This window comes from Primulina tabacum, chromosome 5 (genome assembly GCF_025594145.1).
Source record: "Primulina tabacum isolate GXHZ01 chromosome 5, ASM2559414v2, whole genome shotgun sequence".
In the NCBI taxonomy this organism is placed as follows: Eukaryota; Viridiplantae; Streptophyta; class Magnoliopsida; order Lamiales; family Gesneriaceae; genus Primulina; species Primulina tabacum.
The window spans coordinates 10,643,423-10,669,028 of NC_134554.1; the positions used below are offsets into that span (position 1 = coordinate 10,643,423).

Consider the following 25,606-nt stretch of genomic DNA (forward strand, 5'->3'; position numbering starts at 1 on the left):
AAGCTGCCTTCGCGATGACATAATCAGAGTAATTTCCTTCATAAGCTCTCGAAACAACCATATCTGTTTCCACAATTTTGTGCACGGTTAATTGAGAAAAGCCCTGTCATGTGATATGATGACCATTGGCACGTCCTGTTTCTTTAGATAACCCTCAACACATTCATGGTATCACAATCAAGATGATTTATCATTCACGGGTTTGTCCAGAAGCAATAAATCTGGATCATCAAAATAATTTCATAGTTATAAGATAAAGTAAGCAGCACAAATAACAGCAACACACCAAGTAATCATAATCTGCATCAAAATTGTCATGTCTTCCATTATTACATCAAGGTCATTCCCCATACCAGGAATTTTATTTCGGTAAAAAGACATAGGAAACATGTGTAAATAGTGTATGGCTATCATCATACTTTAACAATAACAAGCGGCCAGACCAAAAGTCATCCATTCATGACTGGAAACAAAAATCGCTCCACTTGAAATCAGCTAAAAACCAATCACTCGACACTCAAATATATTTTCTTACTTGCACCAACTTCAAACAATCATGTAAGCAATTTCCTTGCAATAGAATCTCCCCAATTGACATTCTCATGTGCCACCCTCCGCTAAATGGTGCAATCAGTCCATCTGCATCCTCGGGCATAAACCCAAGCTCAAGCATCCACTTGCTGATAATAACATCTAGCTCATCTAAGTCTACAGCTTGTGCCCTCCTCTGAAGCAAATCAAACCTATCCAACAGCCTTCCCACCAGCTACAAATCATACACATATTTCTCTATTGCCTTCTGTACTTTCTCCAGCATCCCTGCAACCTACATTTCATCCTTAACAGCGCTCAAGAATTGTTTGGTCCAAAAAAAAAAATTCGTTCCAAATAATCCAAATATATTTTGCTGGAATTAGAGAAAGTAAAAACAAATTTTAACCAGTAGATTCAATTTATACGATTAACATCATATCAAAAAATTTGAAAAATTCACGTCCAAACATTTAATAGATGCAACTTAACTATAAGAAGTTTATCTGTCATGTCGGACTCCAATCAAAAGTGTAATACGTTCAGAAAATTAAGCTTAAGACGCAAATTAGAGACAAGAATAAGCTGAACTTGGGAGAGATTAGCATCATGACTGAACAACAAAAACGGTGAAATTGGAAGAGAAAAAGCACACCTCAGTTATAGATGGAATTCGATTTCATTGAAAAACAAAAGGAACATCCAGAACACAGTGACAGTTGTATTCATACAAATGATGATTAAATAGCATAAAATCCCTAAATCTACAAATCCCTGACAGCTCAACCGCCGAATCCGTACAGTGTTCGGCCCTGTCTCTTGAGCGCGTAGACGACGTCCATCGCCGTCACTGTCTTCCGCCGCGCGTGCTCGGTGTAGGTGACGGCGTCGCGTATGACGTTCTCAAGGAAGATCTTGAGCACACCGCGAGTCTCTTCGTAGATCAGCCCGCTGATGCGCTTCACTCCACCACGTCGGGCCAGCCGCCGGATCGCCGGCTTCGTGATGCCTTGGATGTTGTCCCTCAGAACTTTGCGGTGGCGCTTGGCTCCGCCCTTGCCCAATCCCTTGCCTCCTTTTCCACGGCCAGACATCTTGGTTAAGCCCTAATTTTGAAGAAAAGAGATTTAGGATTCGATTTTAGTGATTGAATTTGAAATGAGGGTTGCTTGGGAGGGAGATTGGAGCAGGTTAAATATTTATACGTGAAGGTTTTTCTGTGGGATGCTCTACCGCCGTTGGATTAAGAGCGTGAATCCACGGTGAATATTGGAATCCTAGTTGGGGTAATAAGACGATTGGAGCCGCTCGATTGAACTTCATCGACGGTTTATATTCTATTTTAAAAGCGTAGCGGATCGAGTACTGGATGAAAGTATATCATCTTTCTTTTAAAAGAATAACACAAGAAAATTTATATGATTCGTAGATAAATTAAAATTTAATATGAAGCAGTAATAAATTTTGAATCACACTAAAAAAATAATAATTTTTTATTATTATAAAATAACACACTGTTTTTCCACTAATTCATTTTTATTTCCGTTTCATATTTTCGAAATCGATAATCGCATGGCCGAGCATCAAAGTCTCAAGTTTGAGACAATTTCTCAAGTTGAAAAGTCAAATAAATTAATTAAATAATAATTTATCGAGTATGGCTCAACTTATGGCTAATTTTGGACCATATGGCTATAAATAGCGTTGATATAGTAGGATAGAACTGTGTTTTGGTCAACTGTATTCGAATCACGTATTCCAGAAGAATATAACTATTTTATGTCCCATAAATGGAACCAATTTAGTTATGATGATCAGTCTTTCCAGTAATATATACACGGTTATGCTAGAAAGAAGTAAAGAATCTCGTATTGACTTCGACTCTCACACTCCAGTCATACCAGCGGATAAACGTAGTGGCAGCAGATAAGCATTTATGATTCTAACTGCAAACAAAGTTATAAATACACTGTAGAGAAGGGACCAAATTAGTTAATAGAAAACCTTTTCCACCTAATTAACAAGCAGTCAAGGATCTGATATCAAACCCAACACCCAAGCACGATAGTATAATCTCAAGCCCAAGATTACTTCAGTCCACAAAGAGTCAGCCCATATAATTAGCAAGATTTAGTGGATAGATTTTACAGCTCATTAGTTTGTTAAGTTGCTACAATCTCTCAACAGTTTTTCAATAGTTCATTAGTTTGTAGGAATTTATAAACACTGACTGATTGTAATTATCTTATTAGAAATGAAGTTCTTCATTATCTTCTCAAACTTATCGTTTCTTTTAGATTTCTAACTCAAGCTACACCTTATATTTCTATAGCTTTACTCCTTCAAAATCACATCAAACAATCTCTATATTTCATAGCGTGAAAACCATCACCTTGCCTCGGTTTTAAACCTTTTTCTTGTGAAGGATCAAAAGGTGATTTTTTTTGGATTGGGAAACCCTGTTCTTGTTTCAGAAGTGCGGAGTGGGCTAGAAATAAGGAATAAAATGCTTCATTGAGACGAGCTCAAGTCATGAAGAAACGACACTGGGGAACCGGCTCAGACAAGCGAATAATGAGCGTGATGGACGATGTGATCGGAACATGAAAGTCCCTGTGACTTTGATCAACATCACTCAACTATCAGAATATCGAAAAGGTTCACATGTATCGATTTACACCGAGGTGAGGGGGAAATTGTTGACAGATGAGGAAAAGACTGATCCTTTGCATCACGCAGATTGCATACATTGGTGTTTGCCAGGAGTTCCTGATATCTGCATACATTGATGTTAGCTCAAAAAAATAATCCTGGTTTAATGTCTCAAGCTTTTATCAATCAGACGTAAAATCCTGCAAGTGATGGAAAATAAAAATCATGGTCTGGATTGGATTTATCTTGCAACATTCTTTTTCATCGCTTTTGTCTGTCGATTAACAAATAGGGTCGCTCATACTTCGACAAAAAGAATCACATTTTTTAGAATGTAAAGGAATAACTCTTCATATGTCGGGTTGTTTCCAGAGGTTGTCGCTTATTTGTTTACAGTTGAGTAATTTCGTCTTCAATTCTGAACATAAGATCCACTTGTGTATAAACAGATTTGATAAATGTACAGAAATATTAAATGATCATTTTGATTACGCAATTTACGTTAATTGGGAAGTATTTAGATGCTACCTCGCTTGCCGATGCAAGAATTTCAGGAGGTAAAAGTACAACAGCAGCTACCTCGCTTGCCGATGCAAGAATTTCAGGAGGTAAAAGTACAACAGCATAAATACTAGTGAAATAATGTCAGTGTTTGTGTTCGTTATAATTATTTAAATCCACTTGCATTAAAAAAAGGTGTTATTTGATAAGTTTACATTCATTTGGTAATTCTTAAAATTACAATTACAATACTACAAAAGGACATGGTAAAAACTCCGTCCATCCTGAACTGCATACTCCAAAGAAATAGTTAACCTCTGCCATGAATTAAATTCTAACTCGGTTAACCCTTCGTAGAGCAACCAGAGACCCCAAAAAAATCTCTAGCCACATAATACAGCTTTGACCAGGTTTATGTCATGCTTGTTTTGCTCCCAAGCCAATATATCCTGTATAATCGGCCAAGGTACAGCTACTCCGAGTTTTCATCTCAGTCACTACTAGCAAGTTATGGTCTAAAGGCCAGTTCCTGGTGATGAATCTTGAGCAAATCAGATAAGACTAAGATAATAATTTGAACTTCAGTGGTTTGGTTTGATATTGTTGCATACATTCACTTTTTAACTTTTCGAGTACGAGTACGGTGTGTGCTTTGCTTGAATAATGAAAGCCATTTCAAGATAGATTTCCTAACTTATAACAAATCAAGGTTCAAATAAGCAGAATCGTAGCATGGTTCCATTCTGGATCCTATTTTATAAAAGAAATAAAAGACACAAATACAAAAATACCTTTCAGGTTGAGAAACTGGTAAATGGCTGGTGTAAAGATTAGCTGGGCAATTCATGGGTCAATAAACTTGGGAAAGTTTGCCCTGCCAAGGAAAACCAGTTGCATTTCCTCCCTCCATATCTGCAGTAGTGACGTATAATTGGTTGTAAAAATTTACAAGCTCAACCTTATCAAAAGGAAATAGGCTGTGGACCCAGTATAAAATTTCAAGCACATACCATGTCACGAAATTCAAGCCTTATATGAGGGACATTGGTCCTGCGAATATCATTACCATCTGGTCCCCGCTTGAAGTACTCCTTTCCAATCCAGTGAAACTGAGAATTCACCGAGTAGAGCGATAAGGACAGAGCATAATGCAGTCAGGTAATGCAATGATAAGGGATCTTGATGTAGGAAGATATATTTTCGTCGCAAATAACTACAATAACAATCTGACAGCTTAGTTAGCCTGACAAAATTCTTTAGCGTAAGCTGCCTGAATGCATGGTCTGATTAGTTCAGAGGAACAAATTATTACTTGAGTCAGAAATGTCATCTATACTGCACCTAGTATCTTTCTGTCATCAAATAGTTGACAATTACTCGAAACTCAATCGGACCATTAACATCAAACGTCAAGCTCAGTTCACTTACAAGATTCAACTCAAAAAATTGAGGTGCCATCTTGAAAGGTTTATTAATAGAACTTATGGTACTGGCAAACAAGCATTACAGAAAATTTCATACTTTCACTAGCGAACCTTTTTCCCAAATTAATAGAAAATCCATGTCAGTATGCCGTTCAACCAAAGCATTGAAAATTGGAAGCCATACCAAATAAGGTCAAATATGGCATGTAATAGAGTCCACATCAATATGAATATAATATCCACTCAGTTTGTTCTTCCTATATTCGATGTTAAAGTAAACCCCAGAATAATTATTACACCAACCCCAATCCTAATAATTCCCGGAAAACTAAATACCTTCAAGGCGTGTGAAAACCCAGACTGATAGACTGAATTACGAGCAATCTCACATAAATCACAAGAACTTAGCTTCCATACCTGCAATAACAGAGGAGTAAATAGTCCAAGAAAATTTTCAACAATAAAACACAAATTCAAGGGAAAACTAGATTCTATGAACTTACTGAAGCAGCAATACTATATTCTTCCACCAAGGGCTCTTTTGTTAAGTGGATTTGTAGTGGATCATCAGTTGAGAGCGACACATTAAGGCCCCGTAGAAAAAACATGGGAAACGGATTGCGATGATAGTCTAGGAATAAAGAGTTGTTGCTCAAAGGAGACATAGCCAAACCAATCTGAATTCACGTTAGTTCCAAACCTTTGAAAACTATCGTATAAAAAGGAGCATAGCTCACATCAGCAGTTTCTCTCCTTACCTGGGCAAGGTAGTATAAATATTGAAGAACTGGAGATTTTCTTAGATTTATCCCATGAGCAATATTATGAGCTGTGAGAAATGTTGCAGCAAGGTGGTCTATGTCACCAGCCTGATCATGTTATAATATCTGAGTGGTGTACGCGATCCACTCAAGGTGGTTCAAAATGAAAGAAAAAGAGCTTACACTCACCTCTCCAGAATGGGGACGGAACTTAATAGTTGTCATACCCTTGGATTCACGAAGCTGAAATGTCCAATTAAGAAGGATAAATTTCATGATTCAGAATAGATAGTCAATAACAAAATGCTACAGACACTGGTGGCATAATAAATTTTTTCAAAAAAAAACACACCCTACACCACCATAATCACCAAATCGTATGCACACAGCACATATAGATCAATATATGGAATCGTTACCACAAATTCTGCATCCACTTCGTATATTCTAATATGAAAAGGTAAAAATTCACAGGCAGAAATATATCTCTTGAGGTGGTGTTTCTCCAGATGCCACAATGATCAGCACATAGTACACAAACAGCACAGGTAGATCAATTTATGAAATCACCGCAAACCACAAATTATGTATCCATTTCGTATGTGTAAATGTGAAAGGGCGATGAGTTTTCTGGCAAGAATATAGCATCTCTCGAGGTGGTGTTTCTCCCTTTGACCCACCGAAGAGGAAAGAAAAGAAACTCCCACAGTAACAGACATGAGAACTAGCTAATACAATTAGAGAGGTATTAAACAATGCTTCTTCCAATCACGGAGGGACTTTTGAGCTTATTGAGCACAAACAAGTTGTGTATTACACGCAAACCTTGTTCAGGGTGTACAGGTTAGCATAGCAGTAGTATGCATAGTACGAAAATGCAGGATTAAATATATTGGTCCATTGATATGGCGTAGGCATGTGTTTTGTAGGCCGTCTTTCAGGCTTGCTTTCATCATCTACTAGATCCAATCCAACAACCTGTAAGACAAAAGACAGTAGTACTCCAGAATAAATCCAAGGAAAAACTTGGAATATGACACTGAACTTGCATATTAGAGTTGCATTTGGATGAATTCAGTTGGATTTCAAAAAAAAAATTGAGAGACGTGTTTCAAATTATTTCATTTTGTGAGAATTTGAAATCCAGCTATCAATGAATAAGTTCAAAAGGAAGGAGAGGAATATTAATGGAATTCTGCAGTACCAAACATGTACGATAGAGTTAAATCTTAAAGTTAAAACTCTTCTCTAACAAATGTTTACATCCAAACACACCCTAGGTGTTTGCAAATTCCAACTAAGCTGAAACATATTCCAAGATGCTAGTAGAGTCATATTAGACAGCCCATGTTCATTGCATCATAGTGACGATATAAGATAGGGAAGACAAACCTGTTTTAAAAAAACATGCAAGTGTGGATGTGAATCCGGATCAACGGTAACCTCAAATAACGGGAGAAAGATGTTATCAAGGATGTTCTGAAATGAAGTCACAATTCCCATCGCCTTGTACACATTGTAGAGTCTTGGAAGCTAGAAGATTAATTTCCGTATTGAGAAAAAGAGTACCCACATTATTGAGGGAGAATAGGGTTCTGCTAACATGCATGAATGAAAGTGAGTGCAAGTGTGCACATACAGAAAGGATGAAACATGTTCTCTATTTACCTGAATCAACCATACAACATTCTCACTGTACAAGTTATTATTTACTATCCAACTTGCCAGTTGGTCCCACTCACTCATCTTTCTGCCATATATAGATATTCTATATTCGGCCATCTACACCAAAGTAATAAGATAAATTAAAAACAAAAATTGTAATAAGTCGACCTTAAGAGAAATTATGCATGACGATCCAAATTGCATAAGCACATATATTATTGTATCCTGTAATCATAAAGAACACAGAACATTTTTCAAAAACGTATGCTACATTTACAGTATTTCATCAGCTTCTCGGAGAATAAATGGAATCAACACAACAAAGATGAAAGGCATACAAAATGACTAATGAGTAAGACATCAAAGAAAGAAAGCAGTCATGTAGTTAAAACTGCAAGCATAAGTCAAAATAAAACCACCCGTTACCATAAGTAATTTTGAGTAAACCTAGTTTCAATTGAAATGTACAAAAGTAAGTCAACTCGTTCCCACTATCCAAACCCAACCCAGAAAAATAGTAACGTGCTCACTCATAAGGATTCAAGCATTCAGTGACAGATAATCCATGAATAGGTTATCAGAGACCCACTTGGTATTTACTTGCGGTGAGATCTGAAAAAACTTCCTTGGTCATTTCAGCAAGGAAACGACCTGCCGGAAACAAGACAAGTTAAATCAGAAGTTGACCAATAGAATTCTACCTATGATAGAAAAACAGAACATCCTACACATTTGAACTAGAGTAAGGAGCACCATGTAACGAATGACTGCAGTATAAATTACGTGAGAAGAAAGAAACAGATTGCACCTTGTATAAGATTATCCTGTTTCAGAAATATCTCTCTCAATCTACTCTGACCGCAGGGATTATACTTCAAATTAAATTTGTCAAAACGGTGAAAGGTGCTTTTGTCAGCATGAACATCTAATAGGTCAACATTCAAATCATACCTGTCAAATTTTATTTAAACAAAAAATCTTGAACCATGCAATAAATAAATAGGAACAAAGGTAATGAGGTATGGACATGCTGAAAAAAATTAACTATGCAAAACAAAAATATCTTCCAAAAGTTTTGTATATTCTTTTCCCGACGAGACAATCATTAAAACTGCATCACTACCCAGTTAAGTCCAAGCTCTCGAACACCTCGCTCAAGGTCAGGTATGTCCCATCTCTGAAAATAACAACCTGAAAATGAGTAACAAAATATGCTGTTAACAATACAGTTATTTTCCTCTTTCCCTTGATCATTACAATTTCAATAAAGCAATATCAGTGGACTGGTTTTGAAATCGATAAAGGGAGACATCGATCACATAACAAAAGCATTACCTCGTCTGGCTCCTTCTTCAACTTTGACTTTATAAACCTTAAAAGATGTTTCTGATTCATGCAAGCTGAGTGATGGACGTGAGTATCAACTTTTCGGACATTATAAAAATCTCGGTGTGGAGCACTTTTTTGAGCCAGAAATTCATTTTCCGCGTTAAGCATCAGATGAAGGTTGAATTTCTGGAGTCAGATTCACTCAGGTTATCAATTGCATGAATTTGAATCTTGATATGCTAAGCAAATTACTGAGTAATTTAAGCTCAGAGGATGTATAAACCTGTTCTAAAAGAACTAGCCTATGGTGACATAAAGTTCGGATATTCCCATCCGCTATAACCTTAAGGACGTGGTGCATGTCAGTGAAAAAGGTTGTAGCATCAGCCACAGGAAAAAGTTTCTCTTTTGCTGCAGGGAAAGAAACTGTAAGGAAAGGGGAGGAAAAATAAAGAGGACATAAACTAATGCAGCATGGTCATAATTTTTATCTTACAATCCTTATTGTCGTAAACATTAACAACTCCATCTTCCATCTGAAAATAGTGCTGCAGACATTAGAGATTAAATAAGTCAAAAAATCAATAGCAAAGTCAATTTACACAGTAAGCAACAACAGATTTTTGGATGAACAAGATCGATAACGTAAGATTTGTATTGCAAATATTAATAAATATAGAGACTTACATCAGATTTTTCTTCAGGGAAATGAACAAAAGGGTTCGGATTTGGCTTTGGGGTACTGGGGTCAGATATAATTTCCTTCTCCCATGGTGTAATGGCTTCTCTAAATACATAATTCTTCCGCATTTCAAGGCAATCTTGTAGATTACGGTAGACCTCCACTTCATCAACAGATGGTGTTTCTAACAGAAATTACATGGAAATTGGAAACAAAGTTAAAAAACACAAATGCATTTGGATCAAAGAAACCTATTTTACACAGAAAATTACAAATTCATACAAGACGAAGATAATAAATTATATATACTGACAGGAAAAAATCAGAAGTAAACAAACTCTCCAATTTGTAGGTAAAACAAATGCCAAAGGAGTTGCACAAAATCCTCAGATACCAAGATAAAAAACAATACACCAAGCTTTATAGCATCACCTAATATATATAAAGGCCCTTTCCGGCCTTCCACAATTCTTAAGCATTTTAAAAAATGTTCACTGGCAATATAATAACCTTCTTGACATTCAATCCCTGCTATAGAGAGAACAACTGGAAGTACAGACAAAGAAAACAACCAAAAGATCTTGAGATGCATTCATTGAAAAATAGAGGAAGTATGAACTTAATGCAACAACTGGCACAGGTTTTCTCTTTGAGCAGCACCAATATGAACTAAGTGACATGCTGGGGTAATGAGCCAACTGATGAAATAGAGATGAGGACAATACCGGTGGGGGATATTCTCAATTGTACAAAAGTCTCGTGCTCTGGTATTTTTCTTAGGATATCAGCAGCTATGGGATCAGGTTGAACACCGTGCAAGTCGCCAGATACACTATGGGAGCGCATCATGCTAGATGTCGTCATGGGTAATGCCTCAGCATTAGCGTTGATATGGCCTGGTACACTCTGATACATGCTTTCACGTCCAGAGGTTAATCAAGGGATCAACAGGACATGAAAATATTCAAAAGAATGAGGAAACAATCCGCAAGTGTATGTGCTTGTGCATGCAGGTGAACAGTCTAATAAACAGAGCAAGCATTTTTCTGTCGATACTTACTGCATTTCCATTAGTATGAATATATGACATGTCCAGCTTGCAATTATCAGTCATGTTATCTTCATCATCTGAACCTTCAACACTTTCAAATGCAGCAGCACTAACAACAGGTGATTTGGGAGAAGTGGGTCGAATAAGATGTGCAGCTCTTGTAGTTGAATTTACCTTACCGGGTTTCCCTGAAACGCATAGCCATTTTACCGTGAGGGGATTAAAAAGATTGTAGAATCATTTCTTTCATCTTGTCTAATCAAGCAGACCGAGTAATTGTAATGGAATGACTAAAATCGATGGAAAATAGCCAAGTGTCACAATACATTATATTTATACTTTTTGACCTCGTGCCCCAGTGTTTTCCAAGGTCCCCCCCCCCCCCCCCCCCCCCCCCCCCCCCCGCCTCCACCTTATTCAAATATTTTGTATGCGATTTTCCTTGGCCAATTTCATTTATTTTCCTATTTGGTCATTTGTTGTTCTAAAAGATGCATGCGAGATTCCAACAGGTGACAAAAAAAGCAGGATTTGAGCAAAAACACAGAAGCCAAGTAAAGAAGTTACAACCCACATTTTGGGGATAATTATCTAATATAGGGTGCTATAGAATCCTATTTATCAAAGCAGATAAGTTGCAATAATACTAAAAATAATAACAAAAAAAATTATCCATTTGTCTTTTAGTGGATGGACGTTTCTCAGCAGTGGAGCAGTTTCATTGAGCTAAGGTATTAACAAACATCTCAATGCTTCGAATGGAAAGATCACAATCATTAAAAAGATTTTCTAATATCCTCAGTTAGCAAAGTAGCAAAAGAATAGCAAAGCACATATTCTCATTCAGACAACAATTCCTTCTTCCCAACCAAAATGATGAAGACGGACAAGAATCCAAATCCAAAGTCGTTTTCTCTCTCAGTCAAAAACTTAAGGGACGAACTTTAAAAAAATAAGGGAAAAGCAGAAAGTCAATACCACCACCACCGAAAGGAAGAAAAAAACGTAGCTCGTGAATTCACTTGCTCCACAGGGAAAAAAGAAAACTTTTCGGTTTGCCAAATTATCATAACTAGCTCGTAAATTAACAGGCTTTAATCGCATAGGAGTAGATGGAGTTCGCTTCAATTTATCATTCAGGCAAAAACAAAATCCAACATTCGTACCTTCAGGGACCATATAAAGCCCAGGCAAACCCCCCGGAACAGCATCCACGTACAATGGACCGTTCCTCTGATCCACCTGACCTCCGCCACCACCAGAGAACGACGTCACATCCGGCATAGACGCCGAATCACGTCGGTAACATCCGTCCCTCGCCTTCCGACGCGTCCGAGACGGGTACTTCTTCAAATGCTGCACCGAGTCGCCCTCCTCCTCCTCCTGCACCGCGCCATCGTCTCTATCCCTTTCTATCGCCTTCGCAAACTCCAGCAACTGGTTAAGAGTCTTCCTGTGCATATAGTACGCCGAAACTGCCACAACCGACGCCCCAAAGAATGCCGCCATTGCTAAATTGAGCGAGTAAGTGTCCATTTCAGTAGAATACACACAGAAATGGGTAAATACTCAACAATATAGAGATCACCTCTGGTTGTGTTATTTTTTATACAAAACTTGCCGTATTTATACAAGGGACAGAGAACTGTAGGAAGAGCACCGCACAGTACTGTTCATTTTCCATTAATTATTATTGGAGATTATGGAATTATAACTCGTGTTGTAGAGACCTTTTGGCGCGGTGCGTACAGTGAGATTGTGGATAATTCTGGGTTTTTTTAAATAAAAAATATTTTATTTACCATCATTATTAAATTAATTCCATGTTTTCTTCCAGCAATCAGATCGAATCAACTATTTAAATTATTTTAATAGAAGGTGAATTATATTAATCATCAAAATAAAATTTAAAAGTTCCTTTTAACTTTTTTCTGAAGAGCATCGAGTATCATACATCTACTTCCTCTCAGGTTGGTAATATTAACAAAAGAAACCAATTATATTTAAATATTACATATATTTCACTTGATATTTGTAAAAAGTAAAAAATAAATTTTGATAACTTTTAAAATTACATAAAATTACAAATTCGATGAGGTTGTTTGTTAGTTTTTCACAAATCTCGAAAAATAAATGTAACATCAAAAGATATAATCGAATTTTTTTTATAACTATAACAATCCATAAGGAAGATAGACGTAATTTGGTGGAGTTGCTAACCTAGGCGGACCATTTGTCTTGCTAGGTAATGGACGTCCCAAGTCCTTGTCCACCACGTTCATCTTCAAGTATTATGCTCCTTTTGTAGATTTCCACTAATTTTACATTATTCTGATATCATATCAATGTGGAAATCAAAGTTTTCTTTTTCTTTTTTTTTTTATTACAGTTCACGCGAGAAAGGAGGATCGTACCCGGAGAACCGGTTAATCCGACAAGGGGTAAGACCATTGGGCTAGAAGTCCGGTCTCGGAAATCAAAGTTTTCAATCTTTCTTAAGTGGACAACAATATAGCTTATTCTTCTCCATGTGCATATAGTTTTGCAAGAAATTTATGCCAATGCCACAAAATTTTATCTCTCATTCTAAAATTAACTTAATTAACTAAACATCTCACGTAGCTGGTGGGATTTAAACCCAAATTAAATTAAAGGAAGAGGAACATAAAATTTTGAGAAAATGTAAGTTTAATATCATTTATTAAAAATGTTGTTCACTTCATCCAAAGAGTGTGTAGATTTTGGAAAAATGATAATTGCAACTTTCATCGTTCACGTGTATATTGGTCTTTTTGAAATTTTGCTTCTTTGTGTTGTTAAAATTCATTCTTAGACACATATTTCTCAAATTTTTTTACGATATTTTTATACTATTAAACAAAATAATTATTTAAGCAGGATATTTTTTATTTTAAAATATTTATGGTTGTGTTTAACAAATTTTGGGATTTTTCAGATTATAAATTATATGATCATTTTATTATTAAGCCGTGACATCAAATTAGTCGTTCCTCTCCCTCCATCTATCATAATAATAATAATAATAATAACAATAACTATCTTTTCTATATATTTTTTAAATTCAAAAATACATATTCCCCTCTAAATAGTGTGTTATATATAATATCAATATTCCATACTTCCCAATCTTATTTTAAAAAAAAAAAAAAAAAAAAACAATCAACACATTATTCATAGCATAAATTTTTACTGTGCATGAAACAGACAAAGCAGACAGCCGTGGACACTGTGTTATGTGCACCAGCATGCTTGGTCAGAAATTAATTTCCATATAATAATTATGCAATATATACGCACATGTCTTAATTCGTGTGTGCGATTCAATTTTCTACAGTTAAAAACTTTGATTGTGGGTAATATTGTGTGATGATATTCTGTTAAAAGGTTCCACAAATTATTATTTTTTAATTGGTGATCTATTTCTATATTTTGGGAATATACGTCAATTTTATTGTCTTGTAAATGAAAAAACTCCACGTAATTAGTTGAGATTTGAATTCATGCACTTTCTTATATGGGTGAAAGTATGATTATACAAGGTTAACTAATTCAAATAAAGTATGATAATAAAAGGTGCAACATGGTAAAAAAAAAAAAGATTTTTGAGAATTTACATATATTGTAATTTTTGTCATATATGTTGTGTGTTAGAAATTTTTGTTTCCTACGATGTCGAAACGGGATCTTAGTTCTATAGATTTCATTTTTTTGGCAAGTCTAATATTTTTTAATTGGGATTATTAGTGCTAATGTAACCTTGTACATGTAATAGTCACCTCAGCATTAGATCAATGTAACGTCATGAAAAAATCAAAATTACAAAAAAAAATAATAATAATAAAGATAGTAGATTAAAACAAAAAATGACAATATAAATAATCAAATTGTTAAAGAGACAAATATGAATTATTATAATTATAAATTTCCCACGTGTGTGTGTGTATATATATATATATATATATATATATGTTTTATGCATGTGTTCAGCTGAAATTTTTACTGGTAGAAATTTTAATGATGTTCAACGTTGCGTGCAAATATTAAAGATGAGAAATTTAAATGAGATTTATTTATAACAAAAATCATGTGTATATTGTAATAAAACTTGAAGAATTTTCAACAAATTAGACATACCATTTGAACAAAAAAATAGAACAAATATATATATATATATATAGCTTTCCACATTAAAAAATTGACCAAGCTTTCCACATTAAAAAAATGACCAGAAAGGAACCTTATCAATTAATTTTAAATTTTCATTGGTTCTGTAATCTTTTCAATATTTATGAGTTTTTTAATTTCTTGGAAGGTACCTTCACTAAAAAGACAGATCGGATAGAAATTCCAGAATAGTCCAAATTTATCGTATTCAAACGTGAAACCCGTGCATAAAGAAACTATAATGGATATGTCCACCTTTTTCGAGAAAGTGTGCTCGTTTAATAATATTTTTATTATTTGAGTTTTTATAATTAATTATAAAAAAAAACCTAATTCATTCATAAAACCAACATATACTTATAGATAAAATTACACGTATTTCTTTCAATATATTTGAAACATTCTTGTATAGATAAAAAAAATATCTCGTGTCGACACCAAATGCCTGAAAAGTTTTCTTTTTGAATAATTATATGTAATAAAATTGAATGTGAAGTTTTAATTGACTTGTAAAATAGAGAAATTTAAAGTTGTGGTAAATACTCTTACCCTTTAATTTGGGAGCAGAGCATGGAAAAACGTTCTTTTGGGTTTTGATGATATTATAGTATCCGGTATTGGGTCACTCACGGTATTACTATAGACATCTCAGATCATAAAATTCAGTGTATTTTTACTTATGCACTGGATTTTTTATTACTGCAAATTTCAAATTCATCCTCTCATTTCATACTCTTCTATGAGTATTTGCTGTAATAGGAAAACATTTGGTTGGTCGCCAAAAAATGTAGTTAGTTATTTGCCAAACTTGGAAATTTTGTTCTTGATTTATTTAAGGATTCTGTGGTCACTTTAATGAGTGGATTAGTGAATCATGTCATTATAAAGTTGTGTGGAGGGCATATGTACACGTGCTTTTAATGGTTTAAATATAGTTTTCAAGAACATTAACCACATGAAATCAGTTCATGATGTCTTGTTCGGCTAGACTTCATAATTAGTTAGTTTACAAAAACTTTAATAATTTATAAGCTCAGAAAGAGGGTTAGTGAGATGCTACATGTATTATGCTCATTGCAGATTTAACGATTATCATTGACCAAAATATATGGAGTCTATTCTTGAGCCCACCTAAAAAACGATTCTCGTTAAAACCATGAATATGTTTAGTGCATTTTCTTGGTTTACGCGTGCATCATGGGCCTAACATGCCGACCTATTAGCAGTCAAGTAGGTATATTGTGCGTTGTTACAAGTATAAGAAAATAAAGTTGTGTCTTGAATAACAATTATAGCTTTTGGCCTAGTTGTAAGCGTTTGATCCTAACAATTTGCACCAGAGTGAGTTATATGAGTTCAAGTCTCCCAAGAAGCATATTTATATACTTATGGGCATGATTTTGAGCAGTACTGAGATGTAGGACCTCCTATCAAATTGCTGATGTTGCACCGTTTGATCTGGTTGACTAAGTGAGTCGTAAAATAGTGACATCAAATCTTAAAGGTACTGTATCTGCTGAGAATATGGATGACGATAAGGAAATCGTAACAATGATCTTCGTTTATTATCGTTATATTTTGATTGTTCATGATCGATTGATCAACAGAAAAGTGTTTGAGAACTCTTTTTCCTTTTGACCTATGCTGATATTGATTTGAAGTTCTATTGAATCAAATGCTATACCAATGTAGCCGTGAAAACAAATATGAATACTTGCTTACTCTAATATATATATGTATATGTGTATATATATATGAAACATTTGTGCACCCAAAAAATTAGCAGTGAAAACAAATATTTCTTGGGCCTTAACTCAGGCCCAAGCCTGCCTATCAGTTGGAGTCGCAGCGTACTTTTATAATTATCTCACTTTTTAATTAATTTTTATATCTTATTATCAATACTAGAATAACTCAAAAAAAAAAAAAAAAAAAAAAAAACCGCGATAAAAAAGCGTGAAGGAAAAGTTTCGACAGAAAAAGCGGTCCATCTTAATTTTGGGACTATTTTATTAATTCATATATTTTTTTAAAAAAGTCATAAAAATAAAATTTTAAATCTTAATAAAAATGCTAGAAAAGTGCAAGAAAAAATCGGTATCAAGTGCAAAGCGTGAAGAAAAATTTTGATTCGGGCAAAACGAGAAAAAAGAAGTGAACCTTAATTTTATGACTATTTTATTAATTCATAATTTTTTTTAAAAAGTCGTAAAAATATAATTTTTAATCTTAATTTAAATATAAAAAAGCAGATAAAGCGCAATTATGAAGAAGAGGTTTCGATTCGTGCAAAAAGAAAAAAAAAGGTCAATACCGCAAAAAATATATTAAAATATTGCGATTAAGTGTAAGTTTTTTGAATAATAATTTAGCTAATTTTTTTTTTTTTTAAAGTTAAAGTTAAAATTAAATTATATTATTTTTATTTTTATTGAGTTGAACTTTTAAATTTTAAATATTAAAAATTTGGTAGTATAAATTTTAACGAAAAAACCCAAAATGCACCGAAATATTCTTTAATTGTTACTCTTCATCTATACTATATCTATACTTCTATACTATATTATTAAGTGTGAGGACCTTAGAATAACTACCTTTAAGGACACCAAAATATTTAATTTCATAATTACCCTTCTTACCCTACTAAAACCCTTCTCAAGTCACTCCATATTTTAAATAAAAAAAATAAAAAAAAAAACTTTCCTTTTAAATAGAACAATTATTCTAAATTGAAAATAATTTCGTGTTAATTATTTAGTATTATTTGATCAAATTATAAATAACAATAGCACATGCAATGCATGTGCATCTTTTACTAGTAGTAAGAAAGTTTAAGCGATTCATTTATTTACATTTTTAAATTTTGAAAAATTAACTTTTTGGTCCATTAACTTTGACTATTTTTAGTTTTGGGTCATTAAGTTTTCAAAATTATCGGTACACTAAATTTGAAAATATTTGGCTTTCAATCCTATTTTTTTGAACTGCTGACGTGATATTAAAAAATATTGATGTGATTCAGTAAAATATTGATGTAACATTTGCAAATGTAAATTAGTGACATGCCTATGTCACATCACCGTCGGACCAAAATAGCAAAAAAAATAGAAGTTCATGTTCTAAAACAAAATTTTTATTGAACCAAAACCTAAAATTAGACAAACTAACGTAAAATCATTTTCCCAATAATTAATGTTTTTCCAGCCACAATTTTTTTTTATTATTATCATACAACAAAGATTTCATTAACCATTTAACATGTCATTACATAAAACTTTTTTCAAAACAAAGGTATTGCATTCACAAACAAGAAGTCACTGCTCTGGTGTAAGCTTCTTCTATCAATCTCGTGAGCTAACTGATTGGCACGTATTTGGCAATGGTGAATGTCACATTATCAATTTAACCAAAATAACTGAAAAAATAAAAATTAATTTACCGAAACTGAAAAACTTAATAAACAAAAATTCAAAATTGTATGAGTTCATGCATCAAAAAAATAATTTTCCAAATCTTCTAGATAGCCCATGTTGTGTAACATATATAAATAAGTGCCAATTACATAAACTATTAATGTGAAATCACGAGATCGCTAAAAACATCTCGTAAAAAAAATATTAACTCCTAGTATTTTCAAATCTTGAACATTAATATCTTGTGTTTTCAAACATTGTGCACACACACTTTTGTCCGTAGCGATGAAAAATTTTTCATCAATCTCGATATCTCCCATATTGTATATAGCTACTCCATATCCATTACATCTCACTCTAAGAAAGATGTGGCTGGAAAACATTAATTATTTCCAGCAAAATTATTTAATTTCATTTAAATGAAACCCTTCGTTCTTTTTTAGAAAACCACAGCCTTTATGCTCTCCAATTTTTGCCTTCAAATCTCTAATGAACTGATTCAAATTAGCTTCCGAAGATCCATTAATCCCCATTGCATTCTCCAACGAGTTCTTCACCTTCTTGACTTGCTTCCGAATCTCCCCTGACTCATCTCCATGCATCAAATATTTAATCTTCTCAGAAATCCTATTTCTCGACAAATTCAAGTTCTCATCACGTAGATTGATTCCAATCTTTAAATCATCCACCACCAATTTCCTGTTCGTAAATTGATCCGTCAACAATGGGTAACAAATCAACGGGACACCGCAATATAAACTTTCCAATATCGAGTTCCATCCACAGTGCGTCAAGAATCCACCGACAGACTGATCTGTAAGAACCTGGATTTGACTGCACCACGGCACGATCAATCCCCGACCTCGGACCCCATCCTCGAACCCATCCGGCAAGAAATCGGGTTCATCTGAGCTAACGATATCGGGTCGGAGCACCCAAATGAAATGCACCCGACTAAGCATGAGACCATGAGCAATCTCCTCAATGTCACGTTTGCTAGTGTGTGCATAGCTGCCAAAAGAGACGTACAAAACCGAGCTCGGCGGCTTCGTTTTGAGCCATTGGACGCAATCCGATTCGGGCCACAGGCTCGTGGATACGTGGCCTTTGGTGAAGCCAGGAGGGAAAATGGGCCCGATTGAATAGAAAGGCTGCTTCTCTTGTAAAGCTGAGATTGTGTCTTCTTCAAGTTCTTGAATCGTGTTACAGATCATGAAGTCTGCTTTCTTCGCGTCCTCGAAAGCTTTGTAAATGATTCGATGAACTGTGGTGTAAGTATCATCTTTGGCTTGTAAATAGGAGGCCAAATCCACGGGGAGAATGGATTTTACTCCAGGAATATAGTCGATTGCATCTATCCTGTTCTCTGTTCAAGATTGGGTGACAACATGGAATTTGGTATTAGCTCAAAGTTAACACACACACAAAAATTACTACGTAAACATTTAATTTTATCTAAAATTTAAATCTTGTATAGTTATCGCAAATTCGCATGCCAGGATTTACCAACCTCAGCGGCATTTTTCAACTATTTTACATCTCTGTGACTACTAATTAAAGGGAAAATGATTTTTTGTGGGTTCAATTTTAAGTTTTGGTAGTTGAGTTTTCAAATTTTAGTTTCGGTACATAAAATTTTAATTTTCGAATATTTTGGTTTTATTGTTCATCAATTTTATACCACATGATTAAAGTAAGGTGGATGAAATGAAAGATGACATCAGGAGTTTAATGCGACAAAAAGATGCATTCGATATTGGAAAAAAAATACTTTAAAATTATTGTTCGACCAACTATACTTTGTGGCTCGTAGTGTTAGACCACTACATGATTACATATGCATAATATGATGGTATCAGATATGCGAATGTTAAAATAGATGTGTGACAAAACACGTGATGATAGAATTAGAAATAAAATGATTATGAACTATTTATGTTTAGCTCTCATAAAAGATAAGATTTTGGAGAGACCTCTAATATGATTTGGTCATGTGAAAAGGAGATCAGACACAAACTCATTCCGACATTTCTTAGATTGACAGGTTAATAAAGAAGCAGCATGGGAGGTAGACCATTGAAAACGTGGATAAATGTAGTTAATGATGATGATATCTTAGATATAATTTAAAAGATGACACGTGTAAAAATCGTTTAGTTTGGAGAAACTAATATACACTGTAGCCAATCTCGTAACCAGAGAAACATTACCTAAAGAGAGTTCTCCGGTATAAAATCCCAACTGATCGTACAATTACAATATCTATGAATATCTTTTCTCGATGATGATGACGACAGTCGGCATTTTCGATGTATATTAGCATTTTTCGGCACATTATCATAAATTGAACCAAAATAATATAAAATTAAAATTTAGTTTATGAAAATCAAATTTTAAAAACTTAATGAACTAAAACTTAAAATCGAAGAAGTTGGCGGGAAAAAAATTTCCTTAATTAATCACAAAAGGATCTAACCCTGCAAAAGTAGAGCAAGAAATCGGAAAAATAAAAGTAAAATAAATTTCATCAAGAAATAGAAAATAAATATACTATTTTAAAATATATAAAAAAAACCAAAAAGCTAATTAAATATATTCTTTTTACATATTACTTACCAAAACAATATATAAATCATGCAAGAAGATTACTGTCTATATATTAAAATACATATACACATGACACAAAGCATACTACTTCTACACGTGTTAGTACACCAACATATACATATAATATTATAGAATTATAATGTACACGCAGCAGTCTAACTATTTCCCACGTATACTCTAGGTTGGACACGTGTCCCAATCCGTAAGGAATAATTTTTTTAAAAAAAAATTGAAAGGCTTGATTTAAACTAGTTTATTTATTGGAATCTTTTTTTTTTGAGTAAATTTATTTGAACATTAACGAATGAAGAACTTAAATTCATAATTTTTTTTAAAAATTGCACACTTAACCTAATCCAGATTCTAATGGACATAAAGATGTGGAAATTTACGTTTCATTGACTGTGACTTTTCTTGTTAATGCTAATAAATTATGGTCGGGTCATTCTTTGTTCGATACATTTTTATGGTGATGATTCAGGTACAATCTATATATCAGCGCAATTAATAGCCAAAATTTAATATTAATATGATATGTTGGTTTTTTTTTAAATATTTTTTTTCTGGTCGTATCAAAATTGGCGACGCTACGTTTGGACGAGAAAATCTCTAAAATAAAAAAAGTAGAGAAAGTTATTGCTTCAAAACCAAATTTTAATTAATTAAGTAATTACACGACCTGATGGTTAAAGGTTTATATAATTTTAACGTCAAAGGAGGTAAAGTAAACAGTGGCACAATGGAGGAGACCCGGGTTTTTACACCTCTATTAGAAATGGGTTGGGATATTTCAAGGGGAAGAAACATTAGTGTTTTAAAAAATTTTGAATTATGTTGGAATAATTTTTCCTATGTAGAAACATACTATAATTAAAAAAATTATAAAGATAAAATATTAAAATTAAATTTTGCTGACATAATAAAAATCTCAAATAGATCAATTTCTAATTTTCCCCAACAAAAATTAAATGGAACCTTACCCATACAAGCGAAATGGCCATGCTTCCTCAAGAGTTCTACGTGATAATACATCGTAAGAACAAGCGCCGGCTCCGTAAAAAACGATATATTCACTAGCCTGTACTTCTGGGCGATCATGGACGCCCACACGTAGAACGTGTCGACGATGAGGCTATTGATCGTCGGATCATCCTTCACCAGATTGCCAACAAGTTCATCCACATGTGCTGGAAACACATGCATTATCCCTTCAAAGAACTGGTCGTGGTTCAGGGAACGATCAAACCCTAGAGGGAAACCATCTGAAACGGTAACGTATCGCACGTCGAGGCCCGATTTACGTGTCCCGGCGAAGATATCGTCGTGGGTTTCATTGCTTCTGGATTTGGAGATCTGGTGGTGGATCGACTCCGTGTTTACGAAGGTGATCTTGAAGCCTTTTGATGCAAGTTTTATTGCTAGGTTTACGAATGGGATCACATGGCCTTGAAGAGGATATGGGAACATTAGTGCATGAGGCCGGTTTTGTTCATTATTTGACATTTTTTTCTTGAGGGATAACTTGAAATATTTGAAACAGAAGTTCAGTTTCGAACTGATGATGATCGGGTTTTCAAATGAGCCTTTGAGGGATCAAGCGTGGGATTATATATTACGCAATTAAATAAAATTGATCACTTCGATGATTGTTTAAAATCGTGTTTTCCTATAATAACTTTATATATATATTATATATATATAAATAATTTTAGTATAATAATTAAGTTTATTTTTTAAAAAATTTTAAATTTTAATATATATATATATATTATACTAAAATCATTATATATATATATATATTAAAATTTAAAAAATAAACTTAATTTAATTATTATACTAAAATCATTTAATACATGACAACTCATATGACCAATTTCGCGAATTTTCCTCAAAAGGGGGGAGGTATGTGCGGTCTATACTTAATCATGATTCGTCTTCGTCCAAGCCATCACCATTTTTATTATTAAATTAATTGTGTGTGATGTCCAACCCGCAGTGGACCCGTCCCATTTGGACGGATTTGAGCATATATTAAATGGATTATGGGGTGAGTTTCGGGTCCAATTCTTTTATATATGAGTATAAAGTGGATATTACGTGGATATAAATATTTTAGGATTTAGTTTTATTAATTTTATTTTTTAGTAGCTTATCTACTCCAATATAATAATCTTGATATCATAATGTTTGATTCGATCTAGGTGCCGGCGTAATCGAGATTTACATTAAACTTTATATAATAAAAGAATTCTATATATATTCTAGTCGTTATTTAAATTGAACTTCTACCAAATATTTAGAGATCTATTCGTTGTCACAATTATTAGTTTTTTGGACAGAGATTCATGAGGAAATGTCATTATCAGATTTACGACTATATTTCTGGAGCTACATATCTTCCAAAATTATTTTTTCGACCAATTAGTTAGAGTAACCTATATACTTCCGAGCATGATTTTAAATCCATGCTCTAGCTTTAATTAATTTGACTGATTTGATACAGATGAACGCCCCTGTGTCAGTTTATTTTTCTTAAAAAATTGCACACTTAGCGGCGGTTTTTAAAAAACCGTCGTCGATTTGCTGACATGCGGGCCCCACATGTTTTGAATTATTTATGAAAATTGGACATTTAGCGACGGTTTTGAAAAAACCGTCACTATTTGCTTCAAAACCGTCGTTATTTGCTTCAAAACCGTCGCTAAACTTTGTTATATATATATAAAAAAATTATTATTAATATAAAATAATAATTTAAATTTCTTAAAAAATTTGAAATTGAATTTATTTAATATAAAATAAGAATAAAATGAATGAGTGAACAGCGGAACCTACAAATAATGAGTGTGAATGTTAAAATGAATGTGAGAGAATAGATGTGTTAATGTAATGTGTATGTGGCATGTGGACCCACGATTTTTTATAACACCCACAAATGCGGGTGTCTAAGTCACAGGTCAACCTTCCCCTGGTTCGTCCCACTAGTAACTCCACTTTATACACACTCGAAACTTGTCTGCTTTCCTTTTCATGCAAAACTACGAATGGTTTTGTTTTGTTTTGTTTTTTTTTTTTCCTTCTTCAAATTCATTTATCATTGGACAAGTTAGTATTCAATAAATCTTACCTCATCAATATTTCCACAAAAGTATTTTTACGTGGTTTTTAAAAATGTTTTGAAATAATTTTTTTTAGATAGTTTATGATCAATTATAAATAAAATAGATGAAATTGAATTTTCATTACTCACCGTCTATGCGACGAATATTTCGAAAGTGATAAATAATACCTTTCAGGCAATCTGTGATATCAATAAATCGATAAATGATCTTACTGGAATAAAAAATATATACTAATATTTTAATTAATAGTTGTTGAGAAATTGGCTGCAAACATATCGAAGTAATAAATAAATATAAAAAACATATGTAATAAACGAATAATATAAGATCACATATTCCCCATATTTTCCCTCTTCATGTAACCGATATTATTATGTATATAAATGAATATAAAAATAAGAATCAGAAAAATATTAATAAAAATTCACGAACCCTTCTCGTCCGTTTATTTTCCCATAATGTGTCGGAAATATTATTATTTATATTATATAAATGAATAAAAATAAAAATAGGAACTATTATTAATAACTTTCATGAACACACAACGTGGCCCTATGCTTACTCATCCGATAGCGATTTCAAAACTAGAAAAAGGAGTATGCGACTCTCGACTATGTGATGATATGCTCCAGACGTTGGGGGTTGTATTTTTAGTTCGGTAATTAAGATTTTTTAAAAACATTTCCGGCCTCGTTAATTCTCGGGTCGTCGATGTTTAAATTTCACTATTTGTTGATTTAGGTTAAGCCGTATGTATGCCGGCTGGTTTGATTTGTCCCATTGTTTAGTTAATTCATCTTTAGTAACAAAGTACGTAAGATATGTATTTTTCTTTAATATTTGTGAGAGCATTTTAAGTACACCTGTAATTTGTATTATTTATTTATTTTTAAATCTAATTCAATAGTAATCGGGAACTGGATATGAAATTTCTATTAACATTTGCTTAAACTTATATCGATCGTGTTTGAATTAGTTTATTTTAGATAAGAATTAGTTTATTTTAGATAACTCTAAATGAAATTATTTTGAAGAAACAAAAAACTCAATTCTGGATTCACTATGCATTGAGCTTGATGAATTTTACATTCTAAAATTTTAAAATGCCAAGATTATGATTTTTCTTAAAATACATATCTTAAGTCACTGCTAGAAAAACACGGATTAGAGAGTGACAAATCGGTCTTTATTCGGTCTCTAAAGAAAAATAGAAACCGATTAGCGACTGATTTTGTTGGTATCAATAATATTGGTCGCTAAATGTGAGACACCGGTACAATTAATCGATCTCTCATTTTCTCTCAACTAGACTAGTAAACCACTTATTCTTTTTTTAAAGAAGAACTTTTATATATTTAATTTTATAATATGTTATTAATTTATAGACTTTTAGAGTAACTAATTTTCCCATAAGTACCACCGTCCTTGTTACGTTTATGTTTAGGAAAAATAAAATAGAAACTCAAATATCACAATATAATTTTATTTTATACAAAAATTTAATATGCTTAAATTTTGTATTTTAAAATCAATATATAATGCATCTATGTCAAAATATCCTAATATTCACGGCCGTGAGAAAAAAAAATTCGATAAAGATGACAATCAAACAGGATGTATGGACAGCAATCTCTTAAAAATAAAAAAAATTTTATATTGTTCGTTTGAACTACTTCCGTCTAT

General features: G+C 33.3%; 3 protein-coding genes across 6 annotated transcripts; all 3 read right to left on the reverse strand.

Annotated features, from left to right (window-relative positions):
* Positions 1 to 1,173: 1,173 nt before the first annotated feature.
* On the reverse strand, positions 1,174 to 1,717 carry LOC142546435 (histone H4). The gene has a single exon (XM_075654141.1). The coding sequence runs from the start codon at positions 1,623 to 1,625 to the stop codon at positions 1,314 to 1,316; it is 312 nt and encodes a 103-aa protein (XP_075510256.1). The 5' UTR covers positions 1,626 to 1,717; the 3' UTR covers positions 1,174 to 1,313.
* Positions 1,718 to 3,531: 1,814 nt separating this feature from the next.
* On the reverse strand, positions 3,532 to 12,248 carry LOC142546436 (AMP deaminase-like). Of its 4 annotated transcripts, none has more exons than XM_075654145.1 (20): positions 11,763 to 12,246; positions 10,606 to 10,784; positions 10,271 to 10,451; positions 9,551 to 9,729; positions 9,360 to 9,411; positions 9,147 to 9,274; positions 8,870 to 9,049; positions 8,658 to 8,725; positions 8,343 to 8,485; positions 8,124 to 8,185; positions 7,538 to 7,651; positions 7,262 to 7,402; positions 6,695 to 6,847; positions 6,059 to 6,112; positions 5,867 to 5,977; positions 5,612 to 5,785; positions 5,445 to 5,525; positions 4,695 to 4,793; positions 4,476 to 4,596; positions 3,532 to 3,617 (listed from the first exon to the last, which is right to left on the reverse strand). In XM_075654145.1, the coding sequence occupies exons 1-19, from the start codon at positions 12,130 to 12,132 to the stop codon at positions 4,528 to 4,530; spliced, it is 2,538 nt and encodes an 845-aa protein (XP_075510260.1). In that variant the 5' UTR covers positions 12,133 to 12,246; the 3' UTR covers positions 3,532 to 3,617; positions 4,476 to 4,527. The 4 variants fall into 4 exon arrangements, with proteins under 4 accessions (XP_075510260.1, XP_075510259.1, XP_075510258.1 ...); XM_075654144.1 differs by lacking the exon at positions 3,532 to 3,617 and adding an exon at positions 3,883 to 4,225; XM_075654143.1 differs by lacking the exon at positions 3,532 to 3,617 and adding an exon at positions 3,883 to 4,213 and having other exon boundaries at positions 11,763 to 12,245.
* Positions 12,249 to 18,433: 6,185 nt separating this feature from the next.
* On the reverse strand, positions 18,434 to 22,423 carry LOC142546437 (UDP-glycosyltransferase 86A1-like). Its single transcript, XM_075654147.1, has 2 exons — positions 21,782 to 22,423; positions 18,434 to 19,560 (listed from the first exon to the last, which is right to left on the reverse strand). Exons 1-2 carry the CDS (start codon positions 22,302 to 22,304, stop codon positions 18,596 to 18,598), a joined length of 1,488 nt encoding a protein of 495 aa, XP_075510262.1. The 5' UTR covers positions 22,305 to 22,423; the 3' UTR covers positions 18,434 to 18,595.
* Positions 22,424 to 25,606: the final 3,183 nt, after the last annotated feature.